Genomic DNA, 20,119 nt, shown 5'->3' with positions numbered 1-20,119 from the left:
CGATTCCACCCTTGGTTGTATAATAGGACGGGAGTGACGTTGGGCGACCTACGTCGTCTTTTGATCACGATTACAGTTTTCTTTTACAATTATCTACAACATCGACAAACAACAGCAAGGAATGAGACATTGTTTTTTAATATTTTTTATTATCGTCAACATCATCATCACCACCATCAACAACAACAACAACAACAACAACAACAACAACAAGATTACTAAGTTCCCTGTGGTTTCTATAAGTGTAGTTTATTTTACGTTTCGACGTTCTCTTCCGTAGGCTACGGAAGAGAACGTCGAAACGTAGAATAAACTACACTTATAGAAACTACCCAGAAAACATCACGCCTGTGATTTTACACTGATTCATGTGTATTTCGGATTTTTCACGTCATATTTAGAACACTAATTAGTGTTTTTGGTAAATGAAAATGGCTAGGTGCACTGGACACGCGAAACTGATGACCATTTCTACTTTTCATCTCTCCGAATTCCTTCGACTGCAAAATAGGGATGAGTGCCGGGGGACACGTACATGTAACGTGGAGTGGCTACGCGTTCCGTACGCGTAGCGTTATGCACAGACTTGACCGGCCCCGTCGCTTTGCTTTCCACGGCAGCAGTAACTGGGTAGCCGAGCAAGGTTCACATGTCTGTGTTCACCTAACGATCTACGTAACAGCCTATCACTAATGCGACAGTCTACTGAAGTTTATACATTCAATTCGCTCTGTTTTGATTTTTATATGCCCATAGACTTGAAGCAAGTCTAGATTAAGACGTGTTCGTGCCGACTCACACACCCGACTCACACAGTCGCATTGTCTAAAGGATTTTGCTCTGATATCAGGTTAATAGAACACAGAGATAAAAACTTGAAAATACTGAAATTTTACTTTGTGTTAGAAAAACCGTGCAAAGCCACGGAGGTAAAACAAATGACAATGTTAATTTCAGTCCAGACTGAATGTTATCGGCAGTGCAGTGTAACGCGTAAGTGCCGTCTTCTGCGAGGGCACTGCAGGACGTACTTTTTCCTTTTTGTTTGCGAAGTTGACCATTCAAAGAACGCGGGGGCAAAAACCACATCCTTCTGCGATATGGTAGGCCTATTCGAGAACGGCGGGCCGAAAAATCTGGGGCGACAGTGTGCAACCCGCGAACTTTTTATTATGTAGTAGTAGGCCTAATTGTATTGTATTGTATTTGTTTATTTCGGACTACATTCGTCAATACAAATTGTACAAGGGAAATACAGATACTGTGATACAAAAATACAACTGGTGTTGGGTATACTATCCATATATAAATACATTCACTAACCATGAAAGATCGACTTTCTCCACAGGTTACGCAAGTCAGAACTGTAAAACAGTACATCATTAACCATTCTTACAATTGTATTTTCACTTTAAGATATTCTTTCCATCAGACTATACATTTGCTTTCGTAAAAGAGCATCAAAACTATCAATCCCATTAGAAACAAACATAAGCTTAGAGCTTGCACTACTGCGTCTCTCATAGCCCAGAAAAATGCGAGCTGCATTATTGCAGCCAACTTTCACTTTTTTCAAGACACCAGCAGTATAATTAACCAATAGATTACCACCATATAATTGATAATAATATGCTTTGAAAAGATTACACTTTACATTCACAGAACATAAAGAAAATTTCCTCAAGAGCATATTTGCAGATACATATAATGCTCTCTTTTGACGCTCAATGTCTTCATTATCACTAAACTGATCCGTCAACAAATACCCAAGATGCTTTTTCTTTGCTACAAATGTAATTTTCATACCATGAAGATAGATAAACAGATGGAGTGTATACAATCTAAGTGTGTTTTGAAATGACACACATGCATTGTGTTTTCTTCGTATTAAAAGTAATGTCATGCAGGTCGCCATAGTGGCTACATATGTCAACCAGTTTTTGAGTTCCCTTGACAGAAGGGCTGATCAAACAGATATCATCAGCGTACATTAAGTGATTTATGAAAACACCACCTATGTTACATCCCACTTTTGAATTAACTAGTCTTGTACTCAGATGATCAACATAGACATTGAAAAGCTTCGGAGATAAAACTCCGCCCTGCTTAACACCATTGACTTCTGTAAAACTGCCAGATAGACAATTTGCCCAACGAATAAAAATATTCTGAGTTCTGTACCAGATAAGGAGAAACCTTACGAAAAGAATAGGTACATTTCTAGAGATCAGCTTTTTAAACAGTGTCCAGTGATTAACTCGATTGAATGCTTTAGAAGCATCCATAAACGTAATAATAATATTGCTACCTCGTTTCCTATAATAACTAATGATTTCTTTCAAAACAAATACACACATTTCAGTAGAATGAGAGGGCTTTAAACCAAATTGGTAGTGTGATGAATCAAGATAGCAATCAATCTTGCCCAAATTAACAAATTCCATGACTTTCGAAGCAATTGTTGACAATGCAATTGGCCGATAATTGTTTTTGTCAGTAATGTTACTATTTCAGTCTTTAATAATTGGGACTAAAATAGTAGCAGAAAATCTAAGAGGACACAAACCATGCAAAAGCATGGCAGTAAAACACATACTCAAATGTATATACACCTTTTTGCTGGCAAAAACAAAATGCTCAGGCGAGAGGAAATCAGGCCCTGCCGATTTCCCCAATTGTAATTTACTAATAGCATTTTTAACATCAATGGGAGATATAAAAATAGTATCATCCGTTTTGCAACCATCAATACTATCAGTAACAGATGATTTTTCTCTTGTTGAATGGACCACATTGACTACAGTTCACCTTTGACCAGTTTATGTCTCTTCTATCATTATACCCATTGCTAGGTTCGCATGAAGGTAGTATACTAGTTATACAAACTATGCTCAGAGGGAAATGATCAGAAAGTATAAAGTCATATAAAACAGACATGGATTTAATACATTGATGAGCGCTATAAGTTGTGATACAGTGATCCAACCAAGACGTAGTGCCATGAACGTCGCTAACATAGGTAAATGAGCTTTCATCGAGAAGGATCTCATCCGAAATACGGTAACTATATTCATTGCAAAAATTGTGTAAAGATGAACCAAAGATGGAATTTGCATCTGCATTCCAATCTCCGATTACCATATAGCTAAAACAGTCACTAGATTGGACAATGGAATGTATTTTACCTAAATAGGCCATAAAATCATCATGATTTTCACTGCTACAGGTTGGCATATAAACACACAGAATTAACATCTTACGATTAGTAATATCAAGCTCAATGCCTAATATCCTGTCGTCTTGAATGAGCGAACTTTAACAGCATGACTGATGGATTTACGCCATAAAAATGCTAGACCACCATACGGTCTACCGGTACCAATTAATATTTATTTTTCACTTGTGTCAATTGGTGACTCACCATAGTAATCAAAGTCTGGCTGAATCTCTGAGAGTAAAGAAATGTTATCGTTGGTCAACCAGTGCTCTTGAAGCAAACAAAAGTCATGGGTTTCACATAGTTCCCTTACTGCATTTATCGAGTTTTTCACAGATCGGCAATTATATGATGAGATGCCGAGATTCATAGCTGTTTGCGTGGCTTGTAAAACTTGCGGATTAATACTCCTTCTGGCCAAGCGTTAGGATTTTGCAGTGTCTTCAAATTCATGGCATTGACGGTCACACAAAAGAAGCATAAGATCTATTTTTGTTTTAAGTTGTACACACCTAACAACATTGATGTGTAACATAAGTAATAAGTACATACATTTATTTGTGTGTGTAACTTTGTTTTATCGGTATTTTTGTTTGCATACCGCTAATCACACAGACATTGCATTGAGTTAGTTGTGTTGGAGGGCAGAGCACTGCACTGAGCAGGCTAGGATTGATCGACGTTCGATTGACGGATATAATGAGTAGGCCTATAGCCCTAATCTTGGATCCAGTTATCCGAAAAAATTGTATCGAGACACAGATATTCGGATTTTCAAAATCTTGATGGTCCACAGGTTATATTGTGTTTGGAAGGTTAATAAGATAAATAAAACAGAGGTAAGTATCCGTCGTCGTGTGGTTGTAAAAATAGAAAATTTACTTTATTTACCAAAAAATTAGAGGTCATCAAATTTAATCGTCGAAAGGCACATTAGGCCTATGTCATAGTTTTCATACGGTATTATAAGTGAGATTAGTTTAAGGTTTGCTGTTGCAAAATTTGTGCAAAGGTTAATAACTATCATTTTCGATATGAATATATTTAACCATAGTCTTTCGAAAAAGTTTCTTCGGTATCGCATCCTACTTTTTATACGCGGAGGTACATACCGGTGACCTGTCAGTCACGTGATCAAATCGCCCGGCGTTCAAAATGGCGAATGTTTTGTTGATACAGTAAGTTGCCAAGCACGGATTTTAGACCTTTCTCATTGATTTCTGCACTTTGAATCAGGTAAGTTCTCATGTGCATTGTATGTATCACACAAATCGATTTCATAGATCTACGTATTATTAAATTACATGTAAAACAACCTTGCGAAGGAGGGATTTGCGCTACGACCTTTGGTGATCACGTATCGCATCGTACTTTGCGTGTCCTTGTTGTTGTTTCGTGGCATACGCATGTCGTTACCCAGCCAGGTTCATAACTACACATATTGATAACGGTGCTTTCAATGGACATACCAACTTGCGTAACTGTTGAAGGTTCTACTACTACGCCAACACACTGAATGATTAACATTGATTTTACTAACGTCACAATAAACTTGTTCGTAGTGAATTGCAGTGATTTGTTTGATTTTCAGTAACTCGGGGAATTATTTTAAGTGCTAATCACAGTCCTGGAGGAATTTTGAAACTATAAAATACAGAAGAGACTAGAACGTAATCTCACCATGGAATAAGAAATGTGGTGCAAAAAAGCAAACAAACCCCATTTATGTTGATTAAATATATGACCATGAATACATCAATTTAACACTTTACATGTTATTTCTCAACAACACACTTCGGAAAATGCAGTATAGCATGAACAAAACTAAACACTGCATAAAACATTGTTGTCAATGTTTTACCTGAAGCTGCTGGGGAAAACATACACTCATTGTGACAGTTTTCGGACTACCTCAGTTTTCGGACATTTAATGACATGCTGTTTGTTGTACTCACTTCGCTCCGTATTGATGCCGTTTTACAAGTCATGTTACCGCATATTAAAGGTATACAGTCACTGTGATCTAGATATGCCCATATATGGTCAAATGGGCTTCCTTGGTTTTCAAAATGCCCATGTGAGGGCGCTGTTTTAAAAAGCGGCCACCCGCTTAAAATCTGTGATTGGTTAGATTTTCTCTTTCCATGGTAACTGTGGCAAAATGGGAACAGGTGTCAGTATACCTTTAAGTCAGGTGACACTGCTGTCCCGTTTTGAATAGTTATTTTTTCAGTGGAAGCTATTTTGGGCGCTACAAACTTGGCGAAGTTAACCACACCGTACGATTCAAGGTGTCGAACGCAACACACAGAGACAGCCCATGTCCGATATCTAAGCGCTATACACGTCGAAATATAGTTGCGTCGTCCATGGATTAAACGTAACTAATTTATCTCGAAATTTTTACAAACAGTTTTCTAAACACATCGAAATTGAAAATCGGGGGTTTGAAGTTTCAAAATATCAATATTTAGCCCCTATAGCCACATTCCAAATACGACGTCCGATTACTGCGATAGCAGTCCGATTACTATATGCACTCAACATGGGGTCAACAATTTGGCTACTTTGACCCCCTAAATACCACTTCCGTCGTGTTAACAGTTTGAGGATAAACACAATAAAGTTTCGAAGGGTATGTTATAAGATTTCGTACTGCTCATCATTTATGAAACAGCTTTGAGCGAAATTCACTACCCTGTCCGAAAACTGTCACACTGAGTGTAGTGTTTGTAATATATTTCATGAGAGACAGCGTATCATCTGAACCGAAAATGTACAAAAACTTATCTCTTTCATTTAAACTATCAAATATTGGGTATACAACTTTTATTGAAGTAAAGAGAATTTCTCTATCACTACTATATGTCGGACACTTCATTAAATAGTAAAATTCATCCTGGACGGAAGACTTTACAAAACTTACAGAATCTGTATGGTTTTGACCTTCTGCCTAACTCTATTTGCAAATAGTGATCAGAAATACAAAGTTATGTGACAAATTTTCTGCAGTTGAAGTTCTTGATATCCAGTAATTATCCAAATCAAACTTAGTTTTAAATTCTCCTTAAGTTCTGAGCTTATTATTTCCCCTCATGAGTCTTATTATCATTGTGTAAATCACTGTACCAAGAAAGTTGATAATGCTTGCTTAAATTATTCTGGACAGTTTTAACAGTGACATTTATGTTACAAATGGCTGACCAAACATTTCTCTCACTATAAGTATCTAGTATGTATTGAATGAACCCAAACCACTTTGAATGACATCTTGCAGAAAGATATGCTGAATGTAACAGAAAGTCATCACTGATAACTAAACTATGCCAATATTTTAACATGCGCTTGACTATGACAATTTTGATAGGATATCTACCAAGTTCACCTACAATACCTGCCTTACAAGCATGTTTGAAACTCTTAGTAAATATCTCTAAAAAGAAAAGCTAACATCATTCAAGAAATTACTCTTATCATCAATTTCATTCCCCCAAATTTCACATCCATAGGTCGCAATGGGAACAATCAGATGATTAAAAAGATCTAAAGCAAAAGAGCCAATGCTCAATGTCACTCCTAATAAAACATGATGTTGGATGAATGTTTATCTACCAACACAAAACTATACATCTAAATTTACTTGCTCATATGTACATGTCATTTTCCCTCGTTGCAGCCATTATTTCATGTTATGACAGCAATGGCAGGAGTGTCGCCACGGTTTCCAAGTCTTGACGCGTACGACAGACCACCAAGTCGACGACTGGACGTGATAGAAGACAGACTTTTGCACCAGGAGAAGACGACACAATCCTTGTTAGACAGAGCTTTTAAAATTAAAGAAGATATCATTGATTCTATGAATTTAACTCATGGAACTTGGCAGGGTGAAAAACAAGCAAGAGATCTTTTACAAGAGCATATTCGCACGATTACTTTAGTTGTTAAAAGACTTAGCAGGGAAATTGAGGTGAGACAGTGATTCAAATGAAAGTGTGTGTGATATTAATAGTGAAGTATATTATACTAGGGATTTTTGTCAGAAAAGTTTCCCAATTTACCTTCACTGTACACACAGGTCCAGCCTATATATATAAAAGTAAACTAAAGCTCTTCAGATACATCTAGCTCCCAGTGTTGCTTGACTTGTAGTGTGGTTTGGTAATAGCAGATGAATGTCTTTACACACGTCTACTCATCTGGTTGTATATTCTCTGTTTACTCTGTTTATTGGTAATGTTGACACAACGTTTCATCCTAAAAGTAGGATTTCATCAGGTGAAAAGATGTCTACAAAAGAAAAATACAGACAATAACAGAACAGAACAGAACTAGTGTTAATCTTCATCAAATGTTGAACGTATTTTACAAGCTGAGTGAGGTACAACGTTACAATAGGTACCGGTATAGAGAGTGGCAATTCTTACCGTCAACAAGTTGATTTTGGTGTGTGTGGGTGTGTCTTTCATATCACACCATTTCATAGTATATATAGAATTTTTACAATAGAAAACTAAGTAGCTTCAAAATGTCATGATTTGTGCTAGTTGTTTCTTGTTTCTTTCAGTTTTGAATGAAAATTGAAATAGGTTATTGATAGCTCAAGCAAATATCTGTACTTTTTACACTCAGATATTAGAGGATCGAATTCAAGCTAGTGGAAATGTCGGTGGTAACACACAGAGTGTTGTTAAAAACTTAGAGCTTCATCATGTTGGCAGTGTGGTTGACCTGCGAGGTCGTGTAGCACGCTGTGATGCATCTATAGCAAGACTATCAGCAGATCTCAGAACTGTATATGAATCAATCGCTGTGCTGAACAGGCAACTCCAGGACAACAACACAATTGTTCTCAATGCTGTTAGAAAGCTTGACAGCAAGGTGAGTTTAAATATGTAAAGATTTGTATCAGTGATATTTGTACATGTACTACATTAGTCAATAATTGCCAGCAGTTTGCAATCAGTAAAGAAGTACTGCCTAACAAAATGAAAAGAATTGTTGCATTGATACCAAAAGTGTTTTGCACAGTTCAGATTCTTTGTGATTTTTCCAAGGCTACCTTTACCTACGTGTCACATTTTGTTTCATTTTAGTCAGTTTTATTGGCAGTAATTGAGGGAGCTATTCATGTAAAGAAGGAATTGCTTAGAGTTGGTACATAAACCAGGGTATGCCATATTGTTGGTAAGACAGGGGATCAGTGTGGCCAATCGACTAATACCTGGCAACTGTTCCCAGCCTAGAAACTGCATCACAATCAGCTAGAATGTAGATAAACCAAACCTAAAGCCACTGGCTTGCCAATTATCTGCAGTAAACCTTGTTGATACGAAAGCTTGTCAACATAGATATTTTCAGTTTTCCAGTCATGACAACTCTATTATTGACTGGCTGTTTTCAAAATATATTTCTTTGTTCAGTCAAGGTTAATAGAACCACAAAGTGACTCCTAGTCAGTATGTTGGGATTTCTGAGCTCTTTGAATCAATAAAGATTTTTATGAAATTTCTTTGAGTCGGCTCTACACCAATACATGTAGTTATGTAAAATTTTCATTGGTCAAAGAGAACAATCATGAGTCACTGCATCAAATTTGCTTGTAAAGGCACTCTGCTTATAGATAGCTAGACCAAGCCTCGCTATTCTGAAAAGGCCATGGAAACTAGATAGAGTAAAGATCAAGGAAAGACTGCAGCAGAGTGGGCCAGCCTATGGACTATAGCAATGGAACTTTATCTTAATAACCAACTAGAAATAACCAAAATAAAAAAAAATTGTGTTTCCAGTAACATTGGATGATGCCTCAGAAAATTAGGGTAGGCAGGTCAGAGGGTTTTTAGCTCCCATATATGCATATGTATGATTCTTTAAGGTGGAAAAATGTTGTTTGTATATATGTATGTATGTATGTATGTATGTATGTATGTATGTATGTATATATGTATGTCCATCCACATCAAAAACTCCTAAACCGTAGCACCTATTGTCTTAGTATTTGGTGTACAGGTGCACCTAGGGGTGGAGATGTGAATTTGTTCAAATGAGCATGTCAGTGCCAAAATATGCAAATGAGGGAAAAAAAAGGAAAATTCTGCAAATGACTAAAACTCAGTAAGCAATTGGTCAGGTTTGGTTGAAACTTTGTGTGCATATTTCTTTAGGTATTCTAAATTATGTGTGCAAAAATTGGGATGAAATTTGCATGTTTGTATTTTTAGGGTATTTTTTTCCTTTTTTAGTCAAAAAAATCTTGTTCTCTGAAATCCCTCGTCTGATTGCTATGAAACTTAATATTCATGTTCCTCAGGATGACCTCAGTCATGCTTGTACAAATTGTATTGATATTGTCATATTTGTAATTTTGGGGCAATTTTCCCAATTTTTGATAAAAAAATTTTTATCCAAAAACTACTGATTTGATAGCTTTGATATTTGGTATACAGGTATCTAAGATTAATCTCAATATAATATATTGAAGGTATGTTGAAACTGGCAATTTTATTTTTATTTTTGGGGCAATTTTTGCCTCTTTTGGCCAAAAATTTTTCTCCTAAAACTTCTGATCTGGTAGCTTTGATATCTAGTGTACAGGTTCCTAGGGTTTATGTTAATTAGATATATTTTAAATTAGGATGAAATCTGCAATTTTGTATTTTGGGAGGCAATTTTTTTTCATTTTTGGTCAAAAAATTTGTTTCTCAAAATTTACCAGTCTGATTGCTTTGATATTTAGTAAACCGGTTCTTAGGGTTTTTGTTAATAAGATATATTGAAATTAAGTTGAAATCCGGAATTTTGAATTTTTGGGGCAACTTTGCAAAACTGTCAATTTTACTGGGATATCTTTCATTTTGTATTTTTAAGATTTTTTTGTTGGTAATTTTATACCTACTGGAACTAAGAGTATATAATGTGGTGATTTACTAAGCATTGATATGGTAAACTGTATTTGGTGTTGAAATGCAGTAAAAAAATCCTGGCAGATTTTGAAAAAATTCCAAACAAATGCCAATAAAAAATTCAGCCAGAGAAGGTTTGACAAAAAGAAAAGGTGGGAGAGTAGGGAAAAAAGAATGTACAATGGATTGGATGAAAAGATAATGTACCTCATCGATCTTCCAGACACCATCCCTTATCAAATGGTCCACCCCGATGTATTTTTGTGCGCAATTAACCATGCAGTGTATTTTAGTTTAAGATGTCAAGTTAGGTAAGGATTTGAAAGGAATAGTCAAGTTCACCACAGTTTAACTTTATCTCTTGTGTCATCATCCTTGTGTAATTGGTTAAGTTTGTAAGTTGTTCCAGATGTGGATGCACCAGCTGTTCTGGAAGAAAACAATGTTTACTTTTCCATGTAGGGTTTCTGAGTTGATGATTGTATGTTGAAATTTCTCCATGTATCTGGTGTATGGGCAAAGTGTAAACATTGGTTGCATGTTATGTATTTCAGTCTATGTCAAATATTGTAAATGAAAAAAATCAAGAGCAGTTTGCTGTGTGCTTGTAAAAGATAACACATTTGTCAATACATAAACTGCCTTGCAGATTGATTGTCTTAAAGATTATCACAGAAGTAGAAAAGGAAAAGAAACTCATCAAATTGCTGTAACATATTCACTCTCAGTGCCTGTATAGGCCTATACTTAACTATTGTATCATTACTTTCAGCTGTTTGTTATATCTTTATCACTCTCCATGGGCCAAGGCACACTTGGGGTCAATGTCATCACTCTGTGCCAGTCTGTGTATGTCAGTCTGTCTGTATATGTATGTCCATGTTTCATACAATTGTTGACTTGTTTTGAAAACTATATGGGAGCGAACAGTGATGTTGTCACTATTTTTTTGTTATTGGCTGAGATTTACAAAATATTGTGAAATTGAGAGAATTTAATTGAAATGTTTTGAAAACACCAAAAAATATCTAGGATTGGCAGGTCTTTCTAGGGCAAATCAGAATTGTACTTCTTGTTGACTATTATTATGAGCACCACAAGAAAGTAGGTAGTTAGCAATATGAGTGTTGGTCCCACTATTCTACAGATGCACTAGGATCTCCCTCACAAACTTGTAAATGTTATTTCTTCTCCTTATATTGCTGTTGAATCCATGAATCAGGAAACACATCATGTTGCCATGGAGAAACCGGTGGTTTTACAATGGCATATCTTGAAATTTTCACAAAATTTTATCAAGTATCAAGACATGATTGTTCTTTTACCTGCTGTCATGTTCCTTTTTTGTTTTCAGGGTTTTTCTTTGTGTGATTCTGTTCTTGCATGGATTATGCCAAGTGTTCCCCTGTTTTGATCAATTTGTCCATGACTATAACCAACATGATGGCATGGATCCTACGAAGGTGATCTGGCTATCACAACTTGCACATCACCTGCTGACAAATATGAAAGATGTCATCACAAAATGACACAAAGCTCACTAACAAATCTTACAATCATCAAAGTTTGCCTGATATTGATAGAGGTCAAATCTACATTGATTGATTCTGATCAAAATGGGAGCACAGTGCTACATGTATGACACTACCGGTATTTGTTTATTACCTCTTGTACCTCATCCAGATGGGACAGCTAACGGACAGAATAGACAGGACGTCTGTTGACAACACTTTAAAGATCAAAACTGTAGAAGGAGAATCCAGCAATGCAGTTGCCAAGTTGGACAGCAAGACAAAAGGCTATATGGAAGATCTGAAATCTACTATTGCAGCGACAAAAACACACAATGACACTGAAAGGGAGAAGCTTGCAAGACAGTTTGTACATCAACTTGAAATGCTTCAAACTGTGAGAGATGCTAAGCAGGTTAGTCAGTGACCGTTATTTGATGCAGCAGAGAAATAGATGCATTCTTAAAACGCCAATGGCTTTAACTTGTGATGATTTTTTCACTGTTTTACATGCAGAAAATTTTGTCTTACTCCCCAAAGTATGTTGAAGTACCCTTCATCTAGCTTATCAACAAAGCCTATATATGTGTCAATTATACTATTGACATTTGAACTGTAGTCCAGACAACAATTCACTTGTCAACAACAACCATGCTATTTACATTACAGACTGATGCTATGAGTTGACGTGCTTAACACTGTGTATGATCCGAGGGACTAGAACAAGAAAATATAGCTGACATTAATAGCGAGAAAGGCCAAAACAAGCACTTTAGATAACATGTGTACAATGCAATTGGAATAAAGTGGAATCGACTCTATGTACCTACGAGGTTGAGAAGAACACACTTTCAGTCTTTACATGGAGGTGGCCATTTTGACTACTTTATCACAGATTACATTAGTTCAAAATGATTACTTTAGATCACATTTAAATGCTGCATTCAGTTATGGCCGTGTACTGCCATTTTGAAACAAGCTAAGTCTCAGAGGAATTACAAAGGTTGATGCAATAGAAACTTCAAAATTGAGTCGTAGAACGCAGCCAGCAGCAATAACAATTATTTGTTTTGTGTCAGGTATTGTTTGTTCCCGACCAACTCTAAATGAATCTAACCATGTAATTTGCCTGTTTGAACTGATTTTTTGTTGATCAACTTTAGTGCTTGGTATTTTCAAGTTAAATTGTTGAAATATGTTGTTATTTTCTGAAAATAATTGACATCCCTTCTACATCATAATGTGCACAATTAATGATGAGAATAATGATGTGGAGTCAGTGTCAGTACCTTACAATGCACTCATTCACTCTGTTACATATTAACAAAAAACACAGAAAAGTCACCAAAAATTACAGCCACTGGCCCTTGGATTAAAGGGGAAAGAATAGAATAACAAGACAATTTTTGCATTCCTAGGAAGGTAAATGTGTTCCATTAAAAAGATGGTGAATTGAGGATTCTTTCTTTCAAATTATTATTTTTCCCTGAGCAAAACTTGTTGATGTGTACTCTCATTTAAGGGCTGTATTTTGCTGCTTTTGTTTTTGTTCTTTCCCCCTAAAAGATGTTGAATTTAGGCAGTCTTTCTAGCGCATACAGTTCCACAAAGAAAAATATGCCTTTTAATATCATGGGAAAATTAGAATATGAAAATAGGAAAATTGGCTTTCACCATGTGCTGACATGCATCATTGCCTGAGCAATATAAAGGAATTTATAACTTTGCAAGTTATTCTTTTTAAAAAGGGTTAAGAATTATTATGGTTGTATGCATCTTGAGATTAAAAGTCTTAAACTTTTGCTCAAACTTTCCCCGGGGAACTTTCATCTATTTTCTTTCAAAATCAAGAGTAAATATCGGGTTCACTGTGCAAATTTTGGTACTATGGCAACAAATTGCCGTAAATTCACCAATACATTTGTATTTCAAATTTAAGATGGCCATCATTCCGTGTTACCGCTATGGGAAAAAATTAAATTTAGTAACTTTATTGCAGTAGCCCACACAAGTGATTGACCCAAAAAGCACTGTAAAAATATCAGTCTCCAAGGGGCATTCTAGCTTAAGTTGCTACTGAGAAGTCATATATACAGTTATATCACTGCTTCAAATTCCTATCGAGTAATTCTTGTGTTGTCAATTGATAAGCAGATAGCAGTGGGTTTTTACACCCATGTTCATACAGTGACCCTTAGATAAGCACTTGTACGTGTTACACAATTTCTATTTTTTCATTGATTACATTTTTTACATCAGGTAAAAAGTGGCCTGTACAAATAAATATTATTAATCTGGCTACTGTGCCCACCTATTTTGCTGATTGAAAAGTCAGTCTTTTGACCCTTTTCCTGCCAAGTTCATATTACAACATCAGATCAAGTTGGTGACAACTAGTAAAGCAAAACATGTCCCATATGGTGCATCTTTATTGAGACTTGAAGATTTGAAGGTCCCTGAAGACAGAGATACTGTAAACATGATTTTTTCAGACTAAAACTGCTATAACATACCAAGCCAAGTGGGTAAAAATACATATGGTTTTGGCTCAATACCGCTTTTTTACTGACTTGGCAGATGGGAAAGTGATACTGTCTGGCAGGTTAAGGGTTAAAATGACCTATTTCACTGATTGAAAACCCTCCAGAGCAAAAGAACACCGTGTAAACAATACAGTTATAATCGTATCTGTTCAGTGTTGACTATTGAATCCTCATTGGAACACTTCATTTCAAATTCATCAACCTCCTCACAATAATAATACTGTTCCTAAAGTTCGGCTTCCGGTATTTGGCAAGTTTAAATTCATGTACACTGCCTTGTTATCCTAACAGGACCAATTTGAAGACAGAGTGATGGAAAGAATACGGAGATTGGAAAAACGAATGGATTTGATGGAAGATCTCCTCAAGAAGGATAGAGAGAGCTACAAGAAAGCTGAGACCGAGCTGCGACATTACTGGGAAGGAAAATTTGAAGCCAGACAGGCATACCTTGATAACAAAATCCACGAGGAGATGGAGAAAATGCGATTGGAGAATAGACGAGGATTTGCAAATGTACATGACAGCATCAGCAGTACCAAAGATATCCTGGACAATAAAAGGAAACTCATGAGTGAACATTTCACAAAGGAAATCAGGGACATCAAGAAAATGGTTGTCCTTATATAGACTATAGAGTGAGTTTGTCCAAGAATCGTGAAAAGTTTGTCAAAATTCCATCCATAGTTGTACAATCTGATCAGCCAACACCAAGAGCAAAAGGTATAAATGTACAAATCTGTCATGACATTTACTCTTTGCTCTGATATAGCTGTGTTGTCTGACTCCGTCCATTAGTATATTCTTTTCATGAAGCAAGGATGTTAAGAGTTTGATCTGCGGTACCGTCAACATTGCAAAATGCACTATCACAAAGAAAAATACTGATCCTACCGTCAAGCAAGTACCCATGGTCTCAAAACCCTAATTATTAGTGTCAGCATATATTTGACCTTTGACCTAATGACCATGGCAACAACAAGATCATTTTAAACCAAATCATGCTATTTTTATCCTTTTATAGGTATATAGTTGTACACCATATTTCACTTTACCTATAATTTAGTATATTTTAGTATATTTTATAATGTAGCTAATTATAATAATATTTTTATTTAATAGTAAAAGTATTTATTCATTGCGATAGAAACAATTTCTTTCACCTTTAATTTCATTTACACCACAACTGTATAGAGAAACAGTGAAGTGATATTTGCATCATTGTGATTTGATATTCCAAAAATTTACACTCAAATACATGTCTTTTACACATCCTACTAAAAATTCCAGACAGCATGGTTCAATTATAGCGTAGCATCTGTGCGGACTCCCATGTGTAATCTCAAAAATATTATAATGTGGGTGTTTTGAATATATGCAAATGTATGCATCTGTGAAATCTGTTTAATCCTCTCGCATTCTGCAGTTTGATCCTACAGCTTTTCAGGATAAATTAGAAAGGAAGAGGGGTTGGTGGTAGAAATATTTCTCAGTTCTATTGTCATTCAAGCTATATGTACATAGAATACAAAGGACTGAGCATAAACGTGATGTACATAGAATTGGAATTATTACCATAATCATATCAAACCTTTAGTGAAACTCCACTCATTTAATTGTTTCAGTTCACTGAAGGAGCTTTATAAATTGTAGATAGTATATTTTTATGTACATTTTGATGAAATAATTATGCCATATGTACTTTTTGTGTAAAATTGAAAAGATTGCTTCACATTGACAAGGAAAGCATGTGTATTTTTAAGGCAAACAGATGTTTATTATTTTAATCATAAATGTACAATATGAAATCAGTATTATTTTTCTATTTTTGCCATACAATAACATCCATAGTATACATGCCCAACATTTCACACTGAGATGCCTGCTGTACTTAGTTACTTTGTGTTGCCATGACATTCATCTTTTCATTGTCATGACAACTTTGTTGATACGGCTACAGAGGGCTTGTTCACAGTAATGTGGTACAGTGTGTGACAAGAACTAAAATTTGCTTAATGAATGGTATCTCAAAAACCTACATTTCATTTCAATGAAATCTCACTTTTGGAGAAAGCACACTTTAGTGTCCTTGACAGAGAGTTACCTTAAGACCAAGAAAAATAAAAGTTTGTTTCTCATCCTCGTGCGCGTCAATTCAGACCCACCGCATCAACCTTTTTTTTCTGCTCATGAGGAAATAAAATAAAAAAACCAAACGCAAATATACACGATGATAGTTCATAACACAGTGCTATATAAAACATAACTGTAAACAAAATAACTGACACTAACATTCCATACAGAACTGCAAATAATTATGTACTGTTATATTAAGCTGTGAAAACCCTTCATTGCTGCACTAAAATTCAAACCGCAGAACTGTTGCTATACAAAAATACTAAAGCAACACTGCTGTGCATTTATCTCTGCGTGAATTCCTATGGTGTTTTCATGTTTTTTGCGCATTCTTGTTGATTGAAGAATAAAAAACAATTTGAGAGGTTAAAAAACCTGCATCACCTCATCATTTTTGAAATATGTCAAGGATGAGAAACAAACATTGTTTTTCTTAGCCTTACCTGTTCATCCCAAATTTCCTTTAACAGATCTACAATCACCATTGATATGAAAGGGTCTGGACCAAACCAAATTGGTGTGAGGGTGTAAGGGTTGGGACCAAACCAAATTGTTGTGAGGGTGTAAGGGTTGGGACCAAACCAAATTGGTGTGAGGGTGTAAGGGTCTGGACCAAACCAAATTGGTGCAAGGGTGTAAGGGTCTGGACCAAACCAAATTGGTGTGAGGGTGTAAGGGTTGGGACCAAACCAAATTGTTGTGAGGGTGTAAGGGTTGGGACCAAACCAAATTGGTGTGAGGGTGTAAGGGTCGGGACCAAACCAAATTGGTGTGAGGGTGTAAGGGTCTGGACCAAACCAAATTGGTGCAAGGGTGTAAGGGTCTGGACCAAACCAAATTGGTGTGAGGGTGTAAGGGTCTGGACCAGACCACATTGGTGCCAGGGTGTCACTCTATTCAACCTGTAGCTTTCCACTTGAAATGTCTGTCTTAAGCAGAAAGAAGTCGTTAGGAACAGGTTTCAGTTCAGTTTTACACATAATGTATTTGATTCATAAATAACTTTTCATGCACTGACAGTACTATTATCTAACAATCAAATCCATTTATTAGTGAATTTCATGTGGTATACAGAGAGTACAAATTGAGATTTAGACAGACGTTCGACAAGATTGTTTAACTTTATATGTGAGGTGCCTTACGTCTCAAGATCAGTAGGTACAGCCAATGGAGCTGTTCTAGCTAAATGGCACTTCCGATACATTGTCCTTTAGACAAGTCTGTATTTCTTATTGGATTATTAGGTTGTTTTGATAAATATGGATATTTTTGGTAGGCAGGGAATATTAGGTAAATGGGAATAAGTGGCAGCTATGGGATTTGGAATATATTTAGAAACAATCTAAATATTTTATAGGGAAGTTTGGTAATGCCACTTGGGCTGGACGTGATGTTTCTAGCTATGGCAATGCACTTAGGCTGCTAACACTTTAGGCCTTGACAGTTTTTTGCTGCAGATGTGCAACCATAGACAGTGGAGGGGGGAAGACTTCCCCCCTCCACTGTCTATGGTGCAACTTCACACTGTTTTATGTACATGAATGTGACAAAAGGAAAATCTCCATGTATGTGAACATTTCATTTGTTGGCAGTGAATCTCAAGGTATTTCATAATGATATGTAGTTACAGTTGAAGGATTCATCCTCATAGTTATTCTGCAGCTTCTAGTCTACAGTCTACACTCATGCGCCCTCACTCAGCCAGCTCAGTAACCTTTATGAGCCTACAAAGGAAGTTTGAAATTTGTGAAACTTCACGGAAAGCAGACCGTGATCTAAGGTTATGTTGAGTGCAGTAATTGTTAAGGGCGCACATGCAGAATGAAGAATAGGGCTACGTCACAACTTGTAGCTGACTTTGGGGCTATGAGAGAGTCCAGTAAAAGATTGATGTTGTGCAAGGCTATGTTTCAATACTTGCTTTACAAAATTAAAGCTACAACAAAGAAGATGTGAATCCCGTGTTTGAGAAAACCACAGTAGAATACATGTGCAATGTATGAAAATGTTCTTAATCAGAACCACCTCTGTAATTCACTCTTCCAAGCACTTATTTTAAAATAATCCTTTCTTGTCACCCATATTTTTGTTTTAAATAATGTAAATAAGAAACATAATGGTAGAGTTTGCAGAAAATAAAGTTTAATTCATTCATTCACAATCTGTATTTGTTCATTATTTTGGTTTAGATATATTGTATGACCACTTTGCATTATGTTTTTCCACAACGTCTCCACTCTTCTAGGAAAATTAAATGTACATAATTGGCTTTTAGTAATTGGCGCAATCTGTGGCGCAATACGCAACATTGCGCCAACTGAATCTAGAGATTACGCCTGAAAAATTATAATATAATCAATAGAGATTGCGCCTGATTTATTATATATGTTGCACGATGGGGCGTGCACATCAACTTCAAAATAATGCTGTCACGACAGTCGAATCGCATCTTGGCGCAAAAAAGTAAAATTATAAGTCAATAATATTTTAGTCTTTTCGGCTTTGACTCTGAGTGTGAATTGCTTTCGACTTCGAGATCGTATGATTGGATAGCGTATCATCACGTCCCAATCTGTAGCCAACTTGTCTACCAACACACTGTGTTACCACGGTAACATTTCATTGCGATTTTCTGGTAATGAAAACGATGACCGACACCCTTTCCCCAATATCACTGTCGCAAAGATGCGAATATTTTGCAACCAAGTGCGACATTTGTTCTTTCCATGCGTATTAAGTTTTGAAGTTTGAAATTCAACCACAGACGTCATGCCCGATATTTTTTATTCTCGTTATTTAGTTTAGAGCGATAGACTTTGCTTTGTAAAGTGTATATTCTTGAAAGTCACTGACAGGTGCACAGGACCGAGATTGTCCGATGTCGCTTCTCGATAATCACTGAACGCAGGGCAGGAATGATTCACTATAAAAACGGAGACCACCAAGCACCGATCGTCCTTAATTCGATATCATAAACTTATTTCTATTCATAATTCGAATATACATCACACGTTTTTCTGTCAAGTTGACGAGTAATTTGGTTGTTATTCTATGCTACATTGAAAAAATCGCTATGGACTGCCAAGCTGCCGACTCTATCATCCATAGTATCACCAAACTCGTTTAGCGCCGTACGTATAGCACGTAGCAAAATTATTGCGTCCGACCGTGTGCGTATTGTTGCATATTGCGCCATAGATTGCGCCGATTACTGAAAGACACATAATTCGTATGCTTGGTATGCAACAAACAGTAGCTATAATTGGAACTGGACACTCTTTCACTATCTGTATCACATCTATATACTTGCTTTTGTCGATGTTTATGATATTGAATAATTGCATTGCTCATTTCCTCGTAGTTTCTGAGAGTAGATGCAAATACACTAGCCTTGATTCAAGTCCATAAGTTTTTAAAAAATAAAATCATTGCAACGATATCTCTTGTGTTTCTTCTATTTCATGCAAACCTTTTTGAAATTTGGCAGCCCGGGTCAGGTTTTCCTAGCGATCGAACGAGTTACTTGTGAGCCTGCGCAGTTGGCGTAGTAGTGTTAGTTTCTGTCGGATTTCGCGTGAAACTTCCCTCTATCGCGTTCACCCATAGACCTAATGGTTCACCCAACTCAAATATTTCATATGAAAACTGACCACGAATCATCATGTTCATCCCACTCAACGTGTCCACCCTCACACGTTCACAAATCACAGACTTTGAACCAAGTGTCACTTTCCTGTTGGTCGTTTTTGACAAATCAACGGAAAACAAACAAAGTTCCAGCTAGTCAAAAACTTCAAATGCGGCTAGAGT

The 20,119-nt window shown here is 36.3% G+C and overlaps 1 protein-coding gene across 1 annotated transcript; it reads left to right on the top strand.

The window, feature by feature from the left end:
- The first annotated feature begins 4,350 nt into the window (after positions 1 to 4,350).
- LOC139121022 (protein FAM81A-like) lies at positions 4,351 to 15,984 on the top strand. Its single transcript, XM_070685606.1, has 5 exons — positions 4,351 to 4,453; positions 6,894 to 7,187; positions 7,850 to 8,098; positions 11,803 to 12,045; positions 14,465 to 15,984. The coding sequence occupies exons 2-5, from the start codon at positions 6,909 to 6,911 to the stop codon at positions 14,801 to 14,803; spliced, it is 1,110 nt and encodes a 369-aa protein (XP_070541707.1). The 5' UTR covers positions 4,351 to 4,453; positions 6,894 to 6,908; the 3' UTR covers positions 14,804 to 15,984.
- Positions 15,985 to 20,119: the final 4,135 nt, after the last annotated feature.

Source organism: Ptychodera flava, chromosome 21 (genome assembly GCF_041260155.1).
Source record: "Ptychodera flava strain L36383 chromosome 21, AS_Pfla_20210202, whole genome shotgun sequence".
Classification (NCBI taxonomy): Eukaryota; Metazoa; Hemichordata; class Enteropneusta; family Ptychoderidae; genus Ptychodera; species Ptychodera flava.
The sequence above is the reverse complement of the archived record's forward strand: the minus strand, read 5'-3'. Positions and strand labels throughout refer to the sequence as shown.